Source organism: Tachypleus tridentatus, chromosome 7 (assembly GCF_004210375.1).
Source record: "Tachypleus tridentatus isolate NWPU-2018 chromosome 7, ASM421037v1, whole genome shotgun sequence".
Lineage (NCBI taxonomy): Eukaryota > Metazoa > Arthropoda > Merostomata > Xiphosura > Limulidae > Tachypleus > Tachypleus tridentatus.
Window position 1 is genome coordinate 94,755,285 of NC_134831.1, and position 26,063 is coordinate 94,781,347.

Here is a 26,063-nt window from a genome sequence, read left to right on the forward strand (position 1 = left end):
TCCACTTAGGTTAGTGTATTAGGATAAAGAATTAATTAATAATAAGGTATTTGAGATATTTATAGGCCTGACATTTTTACTCGTACATCACCTGAATTTGAGTTTTTTCAGATACCTTTGAATCTGTCCGTTTCACTGAATTAAATTCAAAGACATGTAAACACAGCATTTCAGAATAAACGCGGCCTTTCGTTCAAAACGTGAGATGATGAGAAAGTTTTCTAAACCAAGTGTTGAGCAAATCCTATATTTTACGTGATTTTTAATAAATTTTAGGCCTATTGATTTCTAATAGTTCGCTAGTTTTCAGTAATTAAATCACATAAGAATTTGTTTTTCAAAATGTATAGCTAAGTTTTATATTACAAATATTACAAATGCAGTGTTATTTAAGAGCATGTAATAATTGGAATGTTCTCGTCATTTGAAGTGAAATTTAGTTAAATACGCTTTTAGAGGATAATAAAGGATAAATTTGGAAGCGGTTATAGCGTTTTGGACGAAAAAAGGTTTTGATGCCCAAATTATAAAAATATTAGGCCAGAAATCAAACAAAAAGCAAATAATAATAATAAAAAACAACACAAAGACTGTTTCCCGCTGTCACGTATCTTGATGTTTTGTCTTACCCCAGAACCAATCTCAGTGAATGTGCATAAATATAATAGTTAAAAGTGTTTTTTTTTCCGCTTTGAGCGCCCCTACAATGTCAGCTTAAATTCTCGAAAAGTTTCCGCTCGATTACCGCCGCCCAAATTACTTTTTTGTATTACACATTGAATTGCGAAGAAACATTCCCAAACTGAATCAAAGTCGTGATTACCATAGTTTACTGTATGTTTCAACACATGGATATAATTGTACACCAGTGAAAAACAAAGCAAACGAACTATTGGTGCCAGAAATCTTGAAGCGTAATTTCATTTTAAAAATTAGTTTACAAAAAGACATTACGAAAAACTTTTGTTGTTTCCACAGTTCTTTCTCTACCTGGTGTTGCCAAGTCCGCTTATAATAAGCAGAATTTGGTGTGTGCTTTTTCTAAAGTCGCATTAATTTTTAACGTATATGGGTTGCGTTTTAAAACTTTAAAAAAACAACTGACTTCAACACTCACAGTAGAATGATTGAAGGAGTAGCTTTGATGATTGACTGTATCAATGTATAGCTTACATTTTAGAAAAGTATTACAATCCAACATCTATTCCTATTCAATTTAACTCAGTACAATCGTGAACCTTTCGGGCTCGCCAGGTAAAAATACAGGGTGGCCCGTAAGTCCCTACCCATCCATTTATCTCATGTACCCAGTGTATCTGTGTGTTGTCGCTCATTCTCGCTACATAATATTATGTGACGCCATGTTCTCAGAGACATTTTCAAGTGTAAATGGGCTTAAATCGGCCATATTTCTCTGATAAAAAGAAACAAATTTATAATACATGCGTAGTTGAATATAACATAACATATGGATGGGTAGGGTCACCCTGTATGTTCCAGTTAAACTGTACAAATTGTCATTTTGCTGAGAAGCTATAAAAAGTAGTTTTGAAAGTCAGTGCTAGTTGTTTTGAACAGTATTATGCTGGTTATTTTTTTCGCCAGATTACCATCTATTTTGTGGGACTCTTCATTTACCATCGTTTCCGTATAAGATAGTAAGAATTGTGGCAATTTCTGGCCTTATACAACACTTACACATATGAAATGTCACAGAACGACTGTACCTTATTAATTAATTACCAAGTATGTTTTTAGATGAATAATGGTTTTTATAATTCTTGCTAAAATAAAAATTAGGGGCAAGTCAAAATTATTGCTCTTCGTACATTTGTAATAGTTAAGCCTACCCTTGCACAACGTTTCACATGCTTTCGTTTTCGTGTTCCTTAAGTCCGTTTTTCGTTTAGCTGTCTGCGAGAAAACATAATTGTCAGGCGCAGAAAACGAAAAACCCAGATTAAAATAAAAATAAGTTGTAGAACGGGATAAAGCATTGTTATTAAAGTTGTTGAACGATTGAATTAGTTTAAATTATTATCGATGTAATTAAAACGATAGAACCACCATATTAAGATACATGTTTATTACGAACTTTAGACAATGGTAAATAGCCAAACATTCATGACTTACCAACGTTTTATGTATATTAATATACTACTGCCGATAACAGTTCGTTACATAGATGAGTGGAAGCCATGCATTTTCCTTCTAGGCCTAGTGTTAATTTTCCTTTCACAAGAAAAATATAAAAGTTTTTCTACCGTTGTTGAGAGGCACAAATATAACTTAAATAGTAGATAAGACAAAACTATATTAAGTATCTTATTTATTAAGTTGTGGAACAGTAGATTAAAAACGTAACGTAAACACAGTTATCGCGTTCATACTTGTGAACAAAATATTTTAAAGTAAACAGATATTAAAGAAAATTTACATACAAACAACGTTTGATAAACTCTATTCTTACCTAGGCTAGTATACGAGTTAATTATATGTACATGCCAAAATAGGTGAGTAGATAATTTTAGTAAGTTCAAAAGGTGTAATACTGGGTAGGTACTTCGGTTAACTTATTATTTCGTTTCCCTGAAAGGAACGAAAAATAACCCACGGCAGTCAGACTGTTGTTTCTCTTCGCCCCTCAATAGGTGATCAATATAACTATTTATAACATTCCTCCCCTCTTACGGCCACTTTTCTAACTATAATTTACATCTAGAAAAGTGCGCTACATACGGTCGTTTTTATTTGCTTCTGTAATAAACTACTTATGTTTTCAAAAATTAAAGGTTTACATATCCTACACTAATTTAAAAAACTTCGTCGTTAATAGTATGATCTATTCACTATAAATTTATAACCTACTAAAAGATAAATAAATGAATAACGAGTTAACATTTATATTCGAATACAAATTATTTTAAAAAGATATAATAATAAATTCTCACGACTAATATAAAATAAAAAGCTTAAAAACTAGTAATAATAATAATTAGCACCTTAATTTTAATCTATAAATATAAACCACAAAAACGTATATAGCTTGTACAAACGAAATTTTATATTGAACATAGTTATAAAATTAAAATTTATGTCTAAGTTTTATACTGTCTGTTGACCGTTCGTAGACTAGTAAGCCTATCTCATTGCTTCAGGTAGTGTCTATCACTTTATATAATATATAAATAGTAATGGTCCATATATGAATGAAATTTGCCATAATTCAGTTTCAAAACGTTCATACATACACAGAGTGTTCAAGTTTTGTAAATATATCTTTTGTTTCTGTTGTTCCTGCAGGTGTTTTTAAACTTAATTGTTCCAGTCCAACCTGTAGTCCTTGAGCATGGATTCTCAATGCACGATTCACAATCTCCTTGTATTTTTCTATTGTCTCTTTCATCGACTGGTCAAAGGGGTCGAAATCTACGAGTTTTTTTCGTCGTTTAAAGATCCCATCTCGATTCCTCAAGGTGCAGCTTAAAGTTTGCCGCGTAACAGTAACATTTAGGAACTTGGTAAGCCTGATTAGTTCTTCTGGAAGTCTGTTAACCATGTCTTCGTAGTGCAGGACCTGAATTGGGCCTTGAAACTTCAACCAGTCGACAATTGTATGCATCCAATTGCGGATGCTAATTTCTACAAACTTGCGCCAAACTGTAAATAAGTTATATACATATTTCTTTAATTTACACAACATAAAAAACATACAGAATAATTTTCAACAATAGATCAGGAAAAATAATAACAAATTAATACTTCATTTAGAAACAGTTGACAATTTTAATTGTTTATTTACTTTAAAACTAAGCCACTTTGGGCCGCCATCTTTTATTTACATTACATAAACATGTAAACATGCAGTTTTTCGTTACAACACGTAAAAAAAACATTTAAAAAATTATAAAATACAACACGAACACTTGAAAATATCACAAGAAGTTGAAACTTTCATTTGGGAAAAATATTGAAAATAAAAATAGTTTAAAGGAACTATGTTTGAGTTTAGGTCCTTTCGATGAGATGAACCTGAGGTTGGAATTTTGAAATTATCAGTGGAAACAGAATGGATATTTCGTTGTGCATACTGATGGAAACAGAATGGTTTGTTTGTTTGTTTTTGAATTTCGCACAAAGCTACTCGAAGGCTATCTCTGCTAGCCGTCCCTAATTTAGCAGTGTAAGACTAGAGGGAAGGCAGCTAGTCATCACCACCCACTGCCAACTCTTGGGCTACTCTTTTACCAACGAATAGTGGGATTGACCGTACATTATAACGCCCCCACGGCTGAAAGGGCGAGCATGCTTGGCGCGACGGGGATGCGAACCCGCGACCCTCAGATTACGAGTCACACGCCTTAACACGCTTGACCATACCGGGCCTAAAGAAATGTTTAGCATGTTTGGTGTGACGGGGAGTCGGAACCCACGACATTGGATTACGAGTCGAGTACCTTAACCACCTGGCTAGAAACAGAATGGATGTTTCGTTATGCATACTGATAAATTTGATTGTTTCGAAAGGTCATGTAAATCTATTCAAGGGTTATCTGGACTAGTTCTTAATTTTTGACTGATGGACTTGAGGAAAGACAATATGTAGCATGTAGCTATGGAAATACGTCTGTGTAAATGTTTCTGATTGGTTCTACTGAGCATACTCATGTGTACTTTGATTGGTTCTACTGAGTACACTCATGTGTCCTCTGATTGGTTCTACTGAGTACACTCATGTGTCCTCTGATTGGTTCTACTGAGTACACTCATGTGTCCTCTGATTGGTTCTACTGAGCACACGAATTTTTTCTGCTGTCGTAGTTTTTCTATTTTTCGTTTCTTTTTACCAACATAAGCACCTTAGAGTCACCACAGTTATGATGGTTGACGGCGCCCTATATATCCTGAATTCGAAAGTATAACTTGAAAACCACTCGGAGATCAACTTGCTATTAAACCTCTCGTAAGGTTAGTGATAATGAAACTAATTCAAGTTCAACTGTTTTACAATCAAATAAGTAAACAGAATAAAATAAATAACTGGAAATTTAATAAAAAGGCTTAAAGCGTAATCGAGAAATTGTTAAAACAACCATAACAAGAAGTGTACGATGTAGATAAATACAAAGATTGAAAGCTATTAAATCATCATAGAACTAATATTTTAGTAAAAAAGTCTAAAATCAGTTTACCAAAAATGTAATAAGTATACTATTATAAAACATCACTTGTATAGAAATCGTTTTTTTTACAATTTTTTAAACAACGAACGTTTATAAACGAGAACCAATATATTATTTATGATAAATATACTGCAATTTTATTTATTTGTTTTAGAATAATTAGTAGAGAAGGGATCCAGTTTAAGTTCGGAATTTCCCCAAATTAATACAACTTAAAAAATAAAAAAGACGAGCTAGCTTTATAAAAACTTCCCTCCATCTTGTATAACTGTTGATTTAGGTTACTAATGTTCAGAGAACTATCTAAATCTTCCATTGGGTTAACGATAAGTTGGAAGAATTACAAAACTAAAATATCTGGTCTGATTATCCGTGCTCGGCATGGCTAGGGTGCTCCACTCGTAATCTGAAGTTCGCGGGTTCGAGTCCCCGTCACACTATATATGTTAGCTCTTTCAGTCGTGGGGTCGTTATAATGTCATGGTCAATCCCACTATTAGTTGGTAAAAGAGTAGCCCAAGACTTGGCGGTGGTGACTAGCTACCCTCCCTCTAGTCTTACACAACTAAATTAGGGACTGCTAGCGTAGATAGCACTCGTGTAGCTTTGCGCGATTCGGTTCCCCTCGGTGGGCTGAGCAGATAGCTCTTTGTGGCTTTGCTATACGAAATACACACAGCTTTGCGCGAAATTCAAAACAAACCAAACCAGACCCTAGTGGAGAGAGCGTAAATAACCCACTGTGTAACTTTGAACTAAAATAACAATAATAATAATTGCTGTAGTTTAATGTATACACTATGATTTAGTCTCAAAAACGTAAAATAAAATTATTGACAGAGGCACTTTTTAAGTTTTTATAAAGCACTTTTGTTTATTTCATATGGAACTCCACGAAAGTTGTCTGCGCTAACCGTCCCAAACCTAATTTTTGGAGTAATAAACAAGACGGAAGGTAGCTAGTCAATATCCTCCACTGTCAACGTTTGAACTACTGATAGTTTAAATAATAGGATTTAAAAGGCACTCTTATAAAGTACATACGGTCCCAAAGTGCGGACAAAGAGACACGATCCACGATTCCTCAGTTGTAGAGTTAGTCAAGTGAAAACTAAGTATCCTACGATGGAGTTACTACGACGTTCAATATACTGTAAGTTGTGATACTTGTAAGGTAGGTAATACCAGTTCAGTTTCGTAAAAAAAATGTTTTGTATTATGGCCAATATGAAAGAATACCACAAAGCCATGAACTATATTCAAAATTACACTAAATCTACAAATATTGAATTAAAAAAATTTAAAATACGTTAAATCTAAACGTTGAAGTGATAGAATTGCATCATATCTTAGATAAAAGATAAATAGGTTTAACTTTTTGTAGGCCAGATGGTTAGCGCACTCGACTCCCACTCTGTAAAACGTGTATTCGAAACCCAGTCACACCAAACATATTCGCCTTATCAGTCGTGGGGACGTTATATTGAGACGGTCAATCCAACTATTCGTTGGTAAAGGTGTAACTCAAGAGTGGTAATGACCAGTTGTCTTTCCTCTAGTCTTACACTGTTAGAGACGGCTAACGTAGATCGTCCTCGTGTAGTTTTGCGCGAAATTACAACAAACAAAACTTACTCTAGTATGGTTGATTGTGATATAAGATTATATTTAAATATTAAATCTAATTAAATTGACTTGTATTGCATCTGTCTTAATAATTAATGAATTTCTACTCCATGCACATCATATTGCTATACAATATTTTGTAGTTTAAACGCAAAGAAATACACTTTACTACAGATAACTAATAACTCTTTATAGTACACAAAACATTAAACTACATAATAAGAGACAACTTACAACGTTATGATATGTTGTAACATACCATATATTACGTATTTGAAAAACAGTGCTATTTTAACACGACACACAAACTGGGTTGTACCAATAAACAATATTATAACAACCTAATGTATTTATTTTATTTAATTACACAATCAACGTTTCGCTTTAAAGCTTCTTTAGCTGTAAAACGAAACGTTGAATGTCCAATTAAATAAACAACTACAGTTTGGTGTTATAAAATCGTTTATTGCTAGTATTAATTTGACTTGTATACCAATATACACCACAGAAATTAAATGGAGTTCGTAATCTGAGCTCACCAACAAAGATTATGAAACGTGAAGAATTATTATTATTTTCAGTATCGAATGTGTGTTTTCTTATAAAAAAAAAAAAAATCACAGGAGGCTAACTACTGCGCTTACCAACGGGAATCGAACCCTTGATTTTAGCGGTGTAAATCCGTAACCACACCGCTGTACTAATGAGGGGCTTTAGTACCCACACATGTAAAACAACTTGTGTTTCTTTGTTATACAACTTAAAAATAAATAAATAAATGTTTATGGAATTAATTAAACGTCTGTTCCTTTTCTGTTTGTTATCGTCCTGAAACAAAAGTGAAGTCCTGGTTGAAACAAAACATATAGCACGTTTATTCATCTTCAAATATTGATCATTTCTTTCCGTAACATATTTATATCGATTATAAATTCGTGCTTAAAATAATAAATAAATCAGGGCAGCATAAGATAATTTTCGATGAGTAATTTCTTAAAATGAAGTGAGTATATACAACACTGATTCTTATGTGACATTAAGTAAAGCCTAATTAGTCCAGATGTCTGCCCGGTTACTTATATTTCCAACCATATTAATGTAACCAGGGCTTTTGATGTAACATCGCAACTTTTATATATATATCTTGGTAAACTTCATAATAAACATAAAGCAAATCCCTTTTAAGCAATGAATTTCGCTCAACGATAAAACCAGGTCTTAGAGACGACCTAACTTATTTCAATCTTCATAATTAAAAATGGATGTTTAATTAACTTTTCTGCATAAAGAATGTTGAAAACTTTTGATGAAACAAGGGTAACTTTGTAAATAGATGGAAACGGATGATTCGTGAGTTACTCGTGAAGATAGTACAAATGATGGAGTCTTAATGTTAAATTTATCTTTACACATACTTCGTCACGTGAGCAGCAATAGGACTTTATGACATACACACACGTGAACGTAACGACTTAGGGTTGTTGAAAGTACAGCATGTAGATTGTTAGTTTGTTTTGAATTTTGCGCAAAGCTACTCGAGGGCTATCTGCGTTAGCCGTCCCTAATTTAGCAGCGTAAGACATTGATAAAAAGAGTAGCCCAAGAGTTAGCGGTGAGTGGTGATGACCGTCACATTATAACAACCCCATGGTTGAAATGGCGAGCATGTTTGGTGTGATGGGGATTCGAATCCACGACCCTCATATTACGAGTCGAGCATCTTAACCACCTGGCCATACCGTGCCACAGCATGTAGAAACTTTGCTAAAAGTTTATGCATTTCATAAAGTCTGTATATAATTCGTTAATTCAGTGTCTATGTAACAGTAAGGCAGTTTAAAGTATGTTGTTGGTTTTGTTAGGGTCACTAGTTTGTTTGTTTGCAAAAATAATATAAAACCTAAAAGACTCCACTACCTTAAATGAATATAACAAAAAAAGTTTAAATAAATGCGTGTTATTAAATATATTTCTGTTTCGGATAATTGTATGTATCTAAATTATTAGTATTTGTAAAATAAAACAAAAATTAAATTCAAGGTAAAATAAAACTTAATTCAATATAACGTAAGATTTAAGATATATAGTTCTTATAGATAGGTTGAAAACCAAAATAATATAAACATATTTAAGGTAGAAATAAATGGTTTGTTTTTCCTGAGTAGCACAGCGATATGATAGAAACCGAGTCTCGATACCCGTGGTGGGCAGAGCACAGATAGCCTATTGTGTAGCTTTGTGCTTAGCTTCGAACAAACCATAACAAAGAGTTTGTTTTCTCGCAAATTCATATATTAAGCTATCTTATGTATCTAACTTGAGGAATCGAGCGTTGGATTTCAACGTTGCAAGTTCGTTAACTTACTGCTGAAGGACGTTAAGAGTCCATACATACAACAAGGGATTAAAAATTAATTTTGAATAATTATTTTGTATATTACTTAAAAATATTTAAAATAGTTATTTGTTACCTTAATAAATAATATTTTTAACCTCGGCGAGCATTACTGCTCATAGGTTATTTATATTTCGATATTATTTGAAACTTTTATAATCTTATAACACGTTAACTTTTATATAATACATGATCAAAACAACAGCTAAATATACTTTATGATATTTAAATACCCTAATCTAGTGTCACAGTGACAGTTAAATATCTTGGCAAGTGTCACGGTGACAGTTGACTATATTCTGACCCAGAGTCACGCTGACAATTAAATATGCATTGTACCTTATATCTAATTATTCTACATAACTGTCGTTCATCTAAACTATAGAAATGCATTGTGATAGTACGTTATAACAATATGCTGGAACTATTATTTTGGCAAATACTTTATATAATTGTAACACTCGCCACGGTCTCAAATTATACATTTTAACGTAGAACGAATTTTGTGCACTTAGTTCTAGTTCTTCAAAAACTAACGTTACAAAAGAAAACTTTGGACGAAACAACTAGTATTTTCTTCATTTTTTTTTTAAACCCAAAGAAATACCAACCTTTGTCCTTTGTAAACCTATCCCTTGAGGCATGACCAAGATGTCCCCCTGCTCTCCGGTTAAATTCTGCTAGCAGAGCGTCATAGGGATCCCGTACCACCAACACCGCTTTTTGATATTGTTGCCGCACGGGGGCGCCCCATTCGTGTGTTTTAACGAAGATCACAGAACCGTTGTTGATACTTTCAGCCGGAAATCCGTTTTTCATCAGGGAGAAGTCTTTGTAAATGCTGCCTGTCAAGTATCCTGAAAGTAATGAACAAAATGAAACTAGACGTTAGTATAACGAAAATAACGGACAAGTTTTTGGATATTATGATGAAGTTAGATTCCCTTAAGACAATGTTAATAATTTACTATATCAATTAAGCTTGTGACACGTTTCACAAGAAAATTGTGGCATAAGCAAGAGTTAGGGTTAGTGCTATATTCTCTAAGCTTGGATTTAATTGAAGCTCAGACAGCCTTTTCCAAATATTGAAGTTTTGCCCTCTTGTTCTGTAATCTCATAAAACACATCACAAGTAATCAGAGTTCTTTACCTCACCGATTTCAAAGATAAACTTGTAACTTAAATAAAATAATCTCTTATCTCTCTTCTGTCAAGAGAAAATACGCCGCCCGCTAGTAAAGCGGTATGTCTCCGGATTTACAATGCTAAAACCAGGTAGGCTCAGCAAATACCCCGATGTTTCTTTGCTATAAGAAACAACACAAAAAAACACACGTTCAAGAGAAAATAAGTTTTGCCTTGATCAAATCGTCTGTCTACAGGAAAGTGACGTCTACACTCTGTAGAGGGCTGCGTTGACAGACACGTGAGCTTTGACGTAAATGTCTAGGTAATTTTCACAATGATAAATGTATGTAATTATTAATTGAATTTTTTTGCTGGCGAAGTTGCTTTAGTGAAATATTATAGCTTGGGGCGAGGAAGGGTAGGTGAGGTCAGATATCACCATGAGGGGTAATAGGGGAGTCTGTAAAATGTTAGTTTTTATTTAATGTTATTCCAACTTCCACGCACCCATTTATTATACAAATTATTGGAACTTATAAATAAATGTGTGAATATTTCCCGATCGATATAACCGTTAAAAGTGTTTTTTTTCAACCATAATAAAATTGGATAATTTATCTCACTATATTTCAAGTTCTTTTGAGACACACCTCTACGTCACCTTACACCGGTAGTCGAACGATAGTCGGGCTATAAACATTGTAAGGTACCAATATTTCTCTCGGTCTTCTCAATTTTGAAGTTAAATACTTAAAAGATTATAAAAGAGTTCTTTTAAAGGCGCTGACCTTACTTCGGTCTACATATTTTTTTATTTAGTTACTTCGATTACCTTTGAAAACCTTCATTTTCTTTGTTCGTCCAGGAAACAACCATGAAACTGAGCTCTATGACATAACAAGAAATACATTGTTTTGTTTGTTTGAATTTCGCGGAAAATTACACGAGTGTTATCTCGCTAGCCGTCTCTAATTTAGCAGTGTAAGACTAGAAGGAAGGCAGCTAGTCATCACCACCCACCGTCAACTCTTGGCTACTCTTTTACCAATGATTAGTGGGATTGACAATCACATTATAATGCCCCCACGGCTGAAAGAGCGAGCATGATTGGTGTGACGGGAATTCGAATCTGCGAATTACGAGTCGAGTCTCTTAACCACCTGGCCAATAAATACATTTTTATTCGTCCATAAAACAACTGTAAAACTGAACTCTATGATACAACAAGTATGAGGCTGAGCTCTCATTTTATTACAGCTCCTTCAGAACACGTTATAAGAGTAACAGTAAAATCATACTATTCGATCAAAGCAGCCCAAGAGTTAACGGTGAATGGTGTTGTGTATCTGCTTTCCCTCCAGTACATCACTTCAGCATTAGGACAGCTGCTGCACGTATAACTCTCGATTGTCTTGGTATGAATTTAACAACGAACTAACACACACACCTTCATAACGAGGTTCGAAGAGAAGTTGAAAATAGGAAAGTGTTGTCAATTTCTACTGTGACTACTGTTGTTAGAGAATATGTCAGGAATATATAGTATAAAGACAGTGGCACGTTTCTGAAGTCATGGCATGTTTGTTTTATTGGTGATAAAACTGAAGAAAGTTTCTCCCAGCAGACCAACTTTCGTACAATTTTCAGCTAATAACCTGTCAATACTTAATTTATGTATTAAACCCAACCAGGAACCACGATGCAATATAAATATTTTACAAGACTGACTTTTGAAAATTTCTGTATCGTATTTGTCTACACGTATGTGCAGCACGTGAGAAAGACGATGCTTCAAGGTCTGCGTTTTAAAGAATGTTGCCCCCAGGTGACCCAGCGATAAATCGGTGGACTTACAACGTTGAAAAATTGGATTAGCTACCTGCGATTGGCAGATCACAGATAGCCCATTGTGTAGCTTTTCACTTTACAACAAACTAACGAATAAAGATCGAAGGGTGTTTCTTTCTTCGATTTATTTTCAAATATATACAGTGGAACCCCTCTAATCAGGCCAATTTGTCTCAGTCCCGAAGGTGGCTGCTTTAGAGGGGTTCCACTGCACTATGAAAATATTTTTGCAGTATAACGAATTAAGTTTGTTTGTTTGAATCTCGCGCAAAGCTACACGAGGGCTATTTGCGATAGCCGCTCATAATTTAGAGGGAAGGCAGCTAGTCATCACCACCCACCGCGAACTCTTGGGCTACTCTTTTACCAACGAATAGTGTGATTGGCCGTCACATTGTAACGCCCCCACGGCTGAAAGGACGAGCATGTTTGGTGTGGCGAGGATTCGAACAACGAATTAAGGTCTTTGAATATAAAAGCACAATCACTCACACACGTTAATTTTATGAAACGAAATCTCATTAGAGGAATTGAAAGTAAATATTAACAATCGAGTGGGAAGCTAAACAAATTTCTAAAAGAAAAAACAGCACACCTGACATCTTTTCGAAACAAAAATAGAAGACGACCCGAATCAGATAACGTCCTGTTTTATTATTTATCTGTTGTTGAAGTCCTATGTTGTAACAGTGTATTTGCAACGCTAAAAATCAGTGGTTCGATTATCTTCGGTGGACACAACAGATAGCCCGATGTGACTTTGATACAAAAAAATAACAGATACACTTCTATGATGTTGACGCTAAAGGAAATCATATAAATTGTAGAATTAGAAAACAACCGATACATATATATGTAATCATTCTTAGTAATGTCCTTGTTGTTATGACGTTTATTGTAAAAAAAAAAAAAAGTAAAACTGTGTAAAAGGACAGAGATCACGTGTCAACCCTCAACTACGACAGATGGGAACCCTCCTTTCTTCATCCACAGTTTGGACACTAGGGATCCATCTATATTTTTTTCCGAGATAGTGAAATATTCATTACATTAAATATTATAACTCCAGGTAAAACTTAATAAGTTGAGTATAAACAACAGAGAAATGTAACAGATTGATCGAATGCTTGAAATATAGTTTTCGTGAAGCAGCTACCACAGTTATTTGTACAAGATATTAAATCAGTTTTCGCCACGTGGAGTAAATGTTTACCACACAATATCGCACTGACCAGAAACGAATCATTCACAATCCATTACCGCAATGACCAGAAACAAGTGACTGAGAACAATCACTCAGTTTCTATTTCATGTTGAAGTCGTTTTCTTTGTTACTATGTCACTGGCCAGGTGGTCAGGTCGCTCGACTCATAGTCTGAGGGCCGCGAGTCGTTATAATATACGATCCATCCCACTATTCGTTGGTAAAAGAGTAGTCCACGAGTTGGCGGTTGGTGGTGATGACTAGCTGCTTTCCCTCTAGTTTTACACTATAAAATTAGGGACGGCTAGCGCAGATAGCCCTGGTGTATGTTTGTGCGAAAATCAGAAAACAAACAAACAAATTATGTCATCATCCTTTCTATGAAAATTTAGGTTTAGAGAGGTTCCCGAATATATCCAGTAAGTCTGGTCTGAGTTTACAAGTAATAAAAAAGTGTAACGTACACACACACACACATATCACAACACAATTATTTATTCTATAAATCACAAGTATTGTAATTACATAGTAATAGTATCGCAAACAATTGGTACCATTGTTGTAACCGCATAACAATATATTGCAAATTATTGTAACTGCACAACAACACTGCACCGAACACTTGAAGTGTTTTGTTTAATTATGGTTAGAAACTTACGCATCATATTGTTTATCAAAAATGTATCTCTATGCTAAAAGAAGATATTTCTTGCGTGTTTGTTTTAGCGCACAGCCACACAATTGTGTATTTTCGTTCTGTCCTCCGCGGAAAATTGAACCCATATTTCAAGGTTGTAAGTTCGAAAAGTTATCTCTGACCCAACGGGGGTGCGCTATAATAGATAATAGAATATTTTTAATTTTCTAAAGTAACTTATAGAAAAAACTCAATATAACTTCGTTATTCCATTACGAATACTGAAAATTAAAAGTGTGTTCAGTTAGGACTACAAGATAATCTTTGATGTTAAAACACTCCCTGAAAAATGTGATAAAATGAATTATAATGAAACAATCACTTTATGGGTCTAACTTTTACGGATGGGTATCCAATTTTGAGGTTACAGTTTTTTAAACAAATGAAATAGCATATTTTTAGTGTTTAGATGTCTGCATTTATATAAAAGTCTACCATATTTTGAGACACCAAATAAGGTTATTTTCCATTGTGTCAACCAATCCAGTTTCAATGTTCACTGCAAAGTATTCGTGTAATAAAGAGTTTCTACTTTAAGGGCTGATCATATTAAAAATTGAGCAACAAATATTTTAGTTTTACAAAATATTAGTTAATATAGTTTCTTTAATTGTTTTTGTTCCATTCAAAAACATTATGCATTAACAGGACACCAGTAACACAGGCCTGCGATGGTTTCTTTGTTTTAAAATTTTTAGATGTTCTATAGCAGCGTTTCCCAAACCTTTCCAACTAGGGTCAATCGGTTTATCTTTGTAATTTTTTTATGAGGCCCTGGCTCCTCAGGTACCTAATTAGATAACCCGCTAAGACGTGGCTAAGTCTTAACATCTAGTTGGAAGCAATAGTTCTACAATACATCCCGATTATAAAATATACAGATGTTTTATAGTAATACTGTGTGAAAAGAAATTACACTTTATTGTTATTTAGTTTTTATATTAAATGTATATTTATTAATGCTCTTTTAAGATATAACTTATCTAATGAGAAGGATGATGCTGTTTTTCATCACACAGCAACTTCAAATCAGGAGGAAAAGAAGTCAGTTTGATCCCGAAATCTGGCTCGATATCTAATCTGTTTCTGTACTTGTTTTTAAGAAAATCAACGTTGAGAAGCCTGATTCGCATTTATAAGTCATGACAAAGAGCATAATACATCTCACTGCTTTTCTGATAAATGTGGATACTCAGCGCCATAGTTCAGCCAAGAATTAACCAACGAGACTTGACTAAAACGGTCTTTTAGTGCAGTGTCATAGAACAGTTTAATAATAGAATCAATTTCTGTTTCACTGAGTTGTAATCCTTTCTCATTTTCCTATATCAATAGTAAAAAGGTTCTTGGTTGCTGATACACATTTTACTGGAGTCACTTGGAGAAAAATATTCCTTCAAACATGATTTTAGCCACAAAAGATGCTCTTTGATTGATGAGGATATCTCATCTGAAATATTACTTTCTTTATCTTGGTTTTTAATTCTGCTAAGGTAGAGAAAAACTTCTCTTCTCAACTCGATGTGCCCATAAGTTAATGTTTTTATATATAGATTCCTATGTCTTCTCCTGGACTTTAAAAAATATTTATGTTAGCACTTTATAAATTTAGAATTAACTCATTTAAGAAACCAAAAATGTCAGATAAATAGGCCACTTTGATTAACCAATGCAAACTGTGAGATCTGTTTTTAAAGTTAAATATTGCATCCTTTATTGATGTTGCTTCAAAACCAAAATAACATCATTCTTCATATTAGTTATTCCTTTTGATAACCATCGAACTTCATAGTGTGACAGGAGATGCTCGTGTTCACTTCATAATTATTTGCACAAAGCAATAGAAATTTTGGAATTCAACGATCTAGATTTTATATAGTTCATGAATCTAACACATTTTGGAACAGTTGAATTCAGAAGTAAGGGTATCTTGTTCATAGCTGATGCCAATCTGTGAACGCTACAATGCATCTATTCACAGTCTAATGCAACTGCATGGATCCTCTAAAAAAACCCTGTATGGGAACCTGCCACTGAGAGAGCACAATCGGAACTCACTCCAACACATTTTTTTCCCCCAATTGAATACCAGTTTGAATTATAAAATTATTGTTCAAATTAAAAATTTTGTCAGCCGTTGTTCTTGTTGGAAGTGGTTTACAAAACAATAAATCTTCATGAATTGTGTACTTATAATCATATCTTACGAAGCACATTAAACTGGCATTATCTACTATGTCTGTACTATTATTTACTTGTAACGAAAAAACTGACTACAGTGAACTCGACGTTTCTTCAATATTTTTCACCATATCCACAATTCTACCTTCACTGTGTAATTAGATAGAAACAGTAGCTTCAACTGGTTTTATTTTTGTTTTTACAAACATGAAGTGTAATTATTCATACTGCAAAAACTATTAACGTTTCACCAGTAGCGTGCGGATGACCTGTCTCGGCTATTAGTTATTAAATTTTATATGAGACCGTAACCAAATATTCATTGGACGATCTCGTGGAAAAAGTGTGTGAAATTATTTGTTTGGAAAAAAAAAAACTTTCATTTTTCTTATTTATGAAAAAGTCCATTGGTTTACTTGAGTTTTCTAGATGTCTGACATCCATTTCAGTTTCAATGGTTTCATGTTCTCATTGATAATGTTGAACAACAAAGAACTCATAATGACGAGTCATTATTGTTACAGTCCTTTATAAAACCATACTTCAAATGTACATCACAATACTGTCGAGTCCAAGATGTATTTATTTTTTTACTTTGCTACCAAGCTGCATATCACTTGAACGTTTATAATTTGGCAAATTATTTTCATTAGCTTCAGTTTCACTAAAACTAATAAGCTGTATTTGTGCGTCACTTGAAGTTTTCTTGTTTGATGCATGTTTCTTCAGCAATCTATCCATATTTGAGAGGGGTTTTCTTAAAAATGAACAGCTTAAAAAGTTTAGTTAATACAAACTAAGTCATAAACAGTTCTCTCTCTTCTCAGAACTGACGCTTCTTGCACCAGTCACCAGTAACTCGTTTGTTTATCTGCTGCCATCTGGCGTTACCAGATATAAGACTCAGGTCTCATATGTCTTAACTTCCATTAACAGAGTAACCAAAGTTAACACATTTGGAATACAATTTCTAAAACTTTGTTCTCGAAAAAGCGGTTCACTCGATTAAACAAATGATTCTTTTATATTAGACAAAATTCCTTTTTTGATGTTGGCTCGGCATGGCCAGGTGGATTAAAGCGTTCGACTCGTAATCTGAGGTTCGCGGGATCGAATCCCGGTCGTATCAAACATGCTCGTCCTTTCAGCCGTGGGAACGTTATGAAGTGACGATCAATTTCACTATTCGTTGGTAAAAGAGTAGCCCAAGAGTTGGCGAAGAGTTGGCGGTGGGTGGTGATGACTAGCTGCCTTCCCTCTAGTCTTACACTACTAAATTAGGGACGGCTAAGTTAGTAATGTGAATATTTTCACAAATCTTCTACAATAGGCTAAACAAGAAAGGTTCTCCCTACTTTTTACCCGCACGACCTAAGTACAATTTAGACTGTTTTTAGACAAGGGTCATGGTTCCCATGAGCAGAGACAATCGTTTAGATTGATTTCTATAATGAAACTTCTAGGCCATTAAGTCATCTATTTCAACACTCCAAATTTACCTGGATTATATTTCACTGCTTCACTCCATGATTTATCCCCAAATTCAAAAAATAAAGATTTCCATTGCTATCTGAAAAGAACAGGAAGGAAGTCACAAGATATAGTGTTAAAGAAAAAAAAACTCGACGAAGTTACCATAGCAACCAGTGAACCTTTAAGGAACTTGCTAGACGAAGAGAAACTACAACTGCTACCTCTTGCGGATCACGGGAAACTAGCTAGAAATAAAAATAAAGCAGCAACTAAAGAACTACAAAATAACAAAAAGTTTGTATTGAATTTCGAGCAAAGCTACATGAAGACTATCCGCGCTAGCCGTCCTTAATTTAGTAGTGAAAGACTAGGGGGAAGGCAGCTAGTCATCACAATCCGCCGTCAACTCTTGGGCTATTATTTTACCAATTAATAGCGGAACTGACCGTCACATTGTAACGCCCTCATGGGTAAATGGGCGAGCATGTTTAAGTGGCACAGGAATGCGACCCTCAGATTGCGAGTCAAGCACCCGCACTACCTGGACATGCCAGGCTCATTAACAAAGATAAATAGACAGTACTTACTGCACCTTTACTCACCAGGGGGAAGGTGAAGTCACTAAATATTCGTGTTTGGAACAACAATTGCTATCAACGTGTAAAAATTTAAGAAATATTTGAGAATAACAACGTTTTTTTTGTTTTTTTATCCAGGTGAACCGAGCCGTGAAACACATAAATTAACACCAGGCAACAAAGCCTACGTCACGGCCAGCCGATAAATACAGTTCCAAGTCATGACCTCTTTCATCGACTCGACGAGACATGCGACGAAGATCTTCACACAAAATGTTTCTGGATATCTAGAAACAATTCGACAGTCTTGCACACCAAGATTAAAACAAATAACAATGTCTGCTCTCTTTAACTTATAAATTTATCTGACTAAACGTACTTTTGTGTAATCTCCTAAACAAAGTATGTACTGTAAACCTGGTACAAAACTTTATTATATAACATAAATCTTACCACCTCAGCATGCAAATATCTAAATAGTGACTAATAATGACTAATAGAATGATATTTTTGTTGGTATTTTAAACTCAACGAGTTATACGTTTTAAAATACGGAGTCTTGCACGGAAAATAATTATTTATGCAATGAGATTGAAAGTTTATTAATGTATCTCAGGACGGCTGGTACGGGTATTAACACTTTTACCAAAATAAAGCAGAGAACTTTATTACCCATACCAGTCGTCCCGAGATACATTTTTACTTAAAGTTGGTTTCTTGTCATCATGAAAGTTTATTAATGGAAGTGATAAAGTATTATTTTAGAACATATCAGTTTGTTACCGAAATAACGCTGAGTATTATTAATGTTTCATATGAGAAGATATAGAGTATCAGAGCTTTAGCGAGTTATCTACGTTGTTAATTAATTTGCATACAGATATGTGATATCTTTCTATAACAGCTTCCAATTCAAATGTCTAACAAAGGAGTCTTTCAGTGACATCTTGTGTTTGCTCAAAACAAAATAAATACAAAAACAAAATATAAACAGCGTCTACAAATGACGTTCATATTACGAGTCCTTTTTGTTGTTGTTTTTTATGCAGTACGTTAGGTTAGATGACCATTGACGGATCTTTCGATCCTGGACGAATGTGTCGAATGACGTCAAACGATTTCGTTTTTATCACTTACATAGATCATTTCTGGTACAATAAATCACTTATATCTGTACTTACACAGTCTTAACGTTTCGCTGTGAAACTTATGACTGCACATCCGATAAGTGTATAAAGATGACTTAGTATGTGTATTATGGGTGAAACATCATGTAAACACACGTTTAATTTAAGTGTAAATATAATTTATACAAATAAGTTGTTAAGTATATACATTACGTGTAAAATCAGTCATACAGAGAAATAGTTAAGTGTATATGTTACGTGTAAAATCAGTCATACAGAGAGATAGTTAAGTATATATGTTAAATATCAGACTCCTACTTTTAGGAGTAAAAGTAATTTATATAAATACACTATTAAATACAACTTTTAGGTGTAAAAATCATTTATAAAGACACGATTAAAAATCTTTTATATAGACAGACGGTTAACTATATACGTTACGTGTAAAGACATATTCATATATTAGATTAAATATATCTGTCATATGTCAAACCTCATCTATATAGACACACAATTAAGTATATACATTAAGTGTGAAATCTTTTACATAGATTATTTTTTACATACATACATGCACTCAGTTAAACATAGATACATAAAGTAAAGTTACGATCAAAATTAAATTTTTCCTTTTACTCCAACATGTAAACAACCACATTATTGATTCTTATAATCTGAGTGTAAACAAGAATAACTTATCATCATTCTTAAGCCTCGTGAGGTGATCGAATCGTGCAGTTAATGTTACAGCTGTTGACTTAATACGAAGGTCAGTCACAGTTTCTTGTCAGTATTTACTTTTGCTTTTGTTTCTCCAATCAAAGCACCATTTCTTAATCGTTAAAAATAAAGAATAGTCTAGGATTACACAGACTAAGATAAACCGATGAGCCTAAAGAACAAACCAGTGTTTACTGAACGTTGGACTTTGATTTTTATTTGTACAGTATTAGTTCAAATCTTTCAAAATTTCCGTATCCAAAGTATTCACGAACTAACGAGACAAAGTACACGTACTTCAGTGACTCTAACATTTCCAACTTTATAGTATATATACACTGATATTTGGATCATTTACTGGTTACATAAATGTCTCGTCTGATTCGCAAAACAGATTGACAAATGAGACGCCAAAGACAATACTTTCCTAGCAGCACAGTAAAGTACAAAGGAAAAGACATATATACAGGGGTAAATGATTTATGGACTTTGGCACAGATCATTAAACAATACTTTTTATCAACGGTTGAAAGATATTTTTGATAAAAATTATTTAATGAAGACTGGTAAAACATATTACTCTTTATTGGATAAAACCATTTGAATTTCAGGTATTTGAAAATTATTTTATTGTTTAAAATTAGTTTAATTTTCTCACTTTCCTTAGAGTTTTAGTTTCTTTAAAAACATAATATCCACCACTGTAGCAAATAATTTTACTACTTATACAAATTTACCCTCATATTCAACTACAAATCGTGCTTACATGTATCAAATGGGAGTCAGCTTGCATTACTAGCGGACTCATTTGTATATTGAAAATTTTATTACACAATCTGTGGTGTGTTACTTGTAAAAGTAATTTTACAAGAATTACTTGTAGCAGATATTACCTCGAGCCTGTAATTTGTGAACGTTTTATACTTGTTTCAATGTTTTGATTTTATTTGTTCATGTCACGAGTATTAAACTTTACGTTTAGCTATTTTTAATTGGTTATCGTGTAAATTATTTATGATAATCTTCAATATAATGTTCTCTTTGATAAAGTAAATATTTATTTTAGTTATTTTCTAACTTAGTATAACCAGTTTGGCCACTAGGGATAAACACGTACTTCATAACGCAGTTTTTGAATATATAGAAGAAGAGAACCAGTCAAAACGTGTTAGGTTGGATAAGGGTAAAATGAGTAAAAATGTTAATTTAGATAAAATAAAGAAGTAAAAAGTGTTAGAGTGGATAAATATCAAATAAGTAAATAGTGTTAGGGTAATTAAAGACCAAATAATTATTTTCGTATCTACTACGGTTGTCTACTATTTTTAAACTGCTGACAGTCAGCAGTAACTTGCCACATGTCATTCACGCTAAGATATTAACTGTTACTTTTATAACGCACCAACGTCTTAAAGTGAGGGAACATTTTGTGATATTGCATGGATTCGAACCCACCTTGTCAACTCCGAAATTTAGAGTTTCAACCAAAGCCACTATTAGGTAAGCACATGAAATCTATAGCTACATAGCTTTGTAATCTACCAACGAGTTTTTGGTGTTGTCGTGTTTTTTTTTATTTACAGCTTTATGGAGATACCATAAGTTAAATGTCGTGTGTTTATGTCTCACATTTCGACTAAGCACTGAGTGAAATATTGTGGAGCAGAATACACGTTTCTGACACCCTGCAAGAAGCAAAATCCTAACTGGATCCAGTGAACAAATTGTTTACATACAAATCACTGCACATCCTGAGTACTACGACGTGTAAAAACAATAAACAAGTCTAACTCAATTTAGAACTTCATAAGTTCTGTTGTTAGATGTTTTTAGTTCCCTGGGGAGGAGCACACGTAACCTTTTGGGGTATGGGCTTGTATTTTCCTTTCTTTCTCTTTCAAAATGTTAACTCAAAATTTGCTTATACACAGAAGATGGCGATCACCTGAGCATATCTCGAAGTATATGAATATTTAAATGTGAATTCACTATGTTAACCATGTGATCGTTAACTGATAATTAAATAACTCACACACGCTTCGGATTAAATAGCGATTTTTTTCTCAAAGCTAATTACCATATATTTAGTTGATTAAGATACATTTGTTGAGATACTTCAATGAACGTGTGGAATAATTAGGCTAATGTCGTTACTTATTTATTTGTTTCTCAGTAGATCAGCGGTAAGTTAAAGAACTAAAATTACCGGTTCGACTCCTGCGATGAACAGGGCACTAGACTTTCCATTGTGTAGTTTTGCGTTAGAACTATAGTGATTGTTCATTATTTAGTAATGAATTTATTTATACGTATGCTGTAGTTTGAATTGATTTGTTTGGAATTTCGTGCAAAGCTACACGAGAGCTATCTGCGTTAACCATCCCTAATTTAGCAGTGTAAGAACAGAAGGAAGGTAGATAGTCAGCACCACCCATTGCCAACTCTTGGGTTATTTTTGCTAACGAAGAGTGGGACTGACCGTCACATTATAATGCCTCAATGGTTTAACGGCGAATATGTTCGGAATTGCGAGTCGAGTGCCCATGGCAGCCCCACATGTTACAGTGTCCAAATGGTTTGATGATTTATAGTTTTATTATTTTGTTTTTTATTATCTTCGCATTCCTTTATTTCTCTTTATTGTATTGATAAAAATACAAAATAGATCAAAACAGTGACTCAGCGGTACGTCTGTGATCTCACACTGCTAAAAACAGGGTTAGGAAAATCGTGGTGGGCAGAGCACAAATAACTCATTGTGTGGATTTGTGTTTTATATGTTATAAAATCAATGTTTATCTCAAAACAGCTGGTATGGGTATTACCACTTTTTTTGACAAGCAGAAAACAAAGTCTGGGAAGATGACCTAGGAAGGTCGAAACGTTGTTCTCTGCTTGTCAATAAAAGTGTTAATACCCATACCAGCCGTTCGGAGATACATTTTTATTTCGAGTGGGTTTCTTGTTAACAAAAATAACAGAAATGTATTTTTTTTTCCGAAAAGAAAATTTTATCAACATTGTACCTTTCACTTCAGAAGACGTGTCATGCAAGATTTTATGTTTCGAGCGCTATTCGTATTACTTAGTAATTAGACCACCCATTTTCATTTTAGTTTTCTATATCAAACTTTATCTGAAAAGAATTAACGTTAAAATTATTTTAATTTTTAATTAAACAAACAGTTGCTTTTTTGTGTGTGTTAAACGTTTCCAGTAAATTCTATCTGTAAAAGAAACGCGTTTAATGGGAAACATTCGATATACGATGTCTTTTTAACAATGAATTCTTTACCCCTTTCTACAAATCGCGCGAGTCGGTGCGACGTACTTTATACGATATACAACAATCTAATTTGTAAAACTAAACAAAGAAGTAACAGAAATAAACATTCCACGTGCATCGTTTTATGAGAAATAATTATCGTGATTCAATAATAAAATAATAATATTTATAATCACGGAACGTCCAGGGTTAAAGCACACGTTTTAAACTCAGAACAAAAGGGTAATTTTTTTACGTTAACTTTCAAAGTCTACTCACCAGTAGCTTGTTGTACAAGGTACCGAATCCACGTGTTCCCTGATCCAGGAAATGAAGCCAGAGCTATCAGTGGGCCTGGAGGATTCTGAAAACGAGGAATGGTACAGAAGAAAATATTTCTTAGTCTTTTAGATCTGGGGAACACGGCTAGCGTTCCGGAATTCTTCCATAACAATCTGGCCATGGCGGCTCGTCCGCTGAATAACATTCCGGCTCCCCAAGCTCCGCTGTCGTCGCTGCGGATTGAATGGAAGCGTTGCGGCTCCTCTAATGCGGCCATTGCCCGCTGCTGGAGCTCGCGACTCGTTGAAACATCAATATTTGCTGACACTAAGACAACGAACAGCACGATGTAAGTGATCATCAGAGCGGCTAGAACAGAAAACACAAACCGACGGATAATTCGAGAACTTGACCATACTACCCGGATCTCGGTTTTCGATAAACGTCTCTCGCTCGGCATGTCTTATTTTCGAGTCCAGTGATTGAATCCGCGATAGGCCAAAAACGTACTTCAGTCGCTGTTTGATTTTTTTTTTTTTTTTGACAATACTGTCTAGCAAGGCTCGGGCCTCGTGACACATTCGTTCGGTGGATTTCTCATTCTATTTTCTCTTTCCCCATCCTCTCTTCATTGACCCGTGAACTCGGAATTGCTCAGTCTTACCCTTGGGAAACGTTATTTCGTGCTAATCTCGAGCTCAGAACAGTCACGACAGATGAGTACACGGAGCAAATACGCGGATTGAGTGGAGGGATGACGTCACGAGATAAATGACAGACGCCGCGTGCTGGAGCGGGCCAATCTTTAGCGCTGACGTAACTGAATATGACATGACATGTAATATTTCATATCATACCACACATTGGATATTCCATTGTTAAAGGAAAGTTAGATTCTGTCTTCTAATGCGGAACAGTGAGAGTAAGATGTGTCTACCGACCAAGCAGTTCGTGTACGTCGAACTAGAAAAACAAACGGGTACCTTCATAACCAATGGTTATCTGAAATCTAAAGAGACAGTCTGTTGGAAGTAAATCATTTTGAATAATCAATAGATATTGGTTGAACAACTATTCTTACAACGAAACGAACAGCATTACTGTCGATGTTATTCCATAGAAAGACGGATTATATTAATATTTATACAAGTAAACAAACGTTATAACTTCGTTATACGTGTGATATTACGTCACAACGCCCACTAGTATCTGAGCAGCAAGTCTGAAGGCTTATAGTATTAAAATCCAGTTTTTGATACCATACCCGTTGTGGGTACATCACAAAAAACCCACTGTGTAGCTTTGCGTTTAACATTAAACGAAGCCCGGTATGGCCAGTTGGTTAAGGCACTCGGCCCGTAATTTGAGAGTCGCGGGTTCGAATCCCCGTCACTCCAACCATTCTCACCCTTTCTGCTGTGTGGGAATTATAATGTTACGGTCAATCCCACTATTCGTTGGTAAAAGAGCAGCCCCAGAATTGACGGTGGGTGGTGATGACTAGCTACTTTCTCTCTACTCTATCACTGATAAGTGGCCCGGCATGGCCAAGCGTGTTAAGGCGTGCGAGTCGTAATCTGAGGGTTGCGAGTTCGCATCCCGGTCGCGCCAAACATGCTCGCCCTTTCAGCCCCACGGCTGTGGGTGGTGATGACTAGCTGCTTCCCTCTAGTCTTACACTGCTAAATTAGGGACGGCTAGTACAGATAGCTCTCGTGTTGCTTTGCGCGGAATTCAAAAACTTACATTACAATAAGACAGAAAATGTTGGGATGACAGCACTTATTTTAATAATTAAATACGAGTTTCCAGTAGAACACTACCGACGAGGATTTCGCCTAATGCAGAAAGATCGTCAAAACAAGTAGTTTAAATCACTCACTCTTAGTTTGAAAGTTCTCTGTTTATGAAATATAAAATCTTAAACACTACGTAGCTGGCGGATCATAAATAGTTAATGTTGTTTCTAAAGTGATGAATATGATCTGTTTGTCTGGAAGGAAAGAATGTAAATATCGAGGAATTAAGGACAGATTTGACAACTGAAAAATACGTAAGAGGGTTCGCACCAAAATGTGTGATTCTAAGTATTATAAAAAAGGCTTAGCAAGAGCACAAAAATAAATGCAAATGAATTCAATCATAAAACAAATTTACTTTACTTGTTGGCCAGTGAATCAGAAACACCTAAACATTACTGACGACGTAATGGCTAAATAATGCTATACGGCACATGCGTCAACTTGAACATGTAATTTTGATTACTGTTGGTGCAAATATTAAATTTGTAAGTTTCTAAATTGGATAAACCGTTCACTCGAGTAGTCAATTCTATGACAAATAGAACTATGGA

At 34.5% G+C, this 26,063-nt stretch overlaps 1 protein-coding gene across 1 annotated transcript; it reads right to left on the bottom strand.

Annotated features, from left to right (window-relative positions):
- Window positions 1-2,075: 2,075 nt before the first annotated feature.
- LOC143256225 (WSCD family member CG9164-like) lies at window positions 2,076-24,454 on the bottom strand. The gene is made up of 3 exons (XM_076513127.1): window positions 23,708-24,454; window positions 9,816-10,061; window positions 2,076-3,660 (listed from the first exon to the last, which is right to left on the bottom strand). Exons 1-3 carry the CDS (start codon window positions 24,168-24,170, stop codon window positions 3,242-3,244), a joined length of 1,128 nt encoding a protein of 375 aa, XP_076369242.1. The 5' UTR covers window positions 24,171-24,454; the 3' UTR covers window positions 2,076-3,241.
- Between the last annotated feature and the right edge of the window lie 1,609 nt (window positions 24,455-26,063).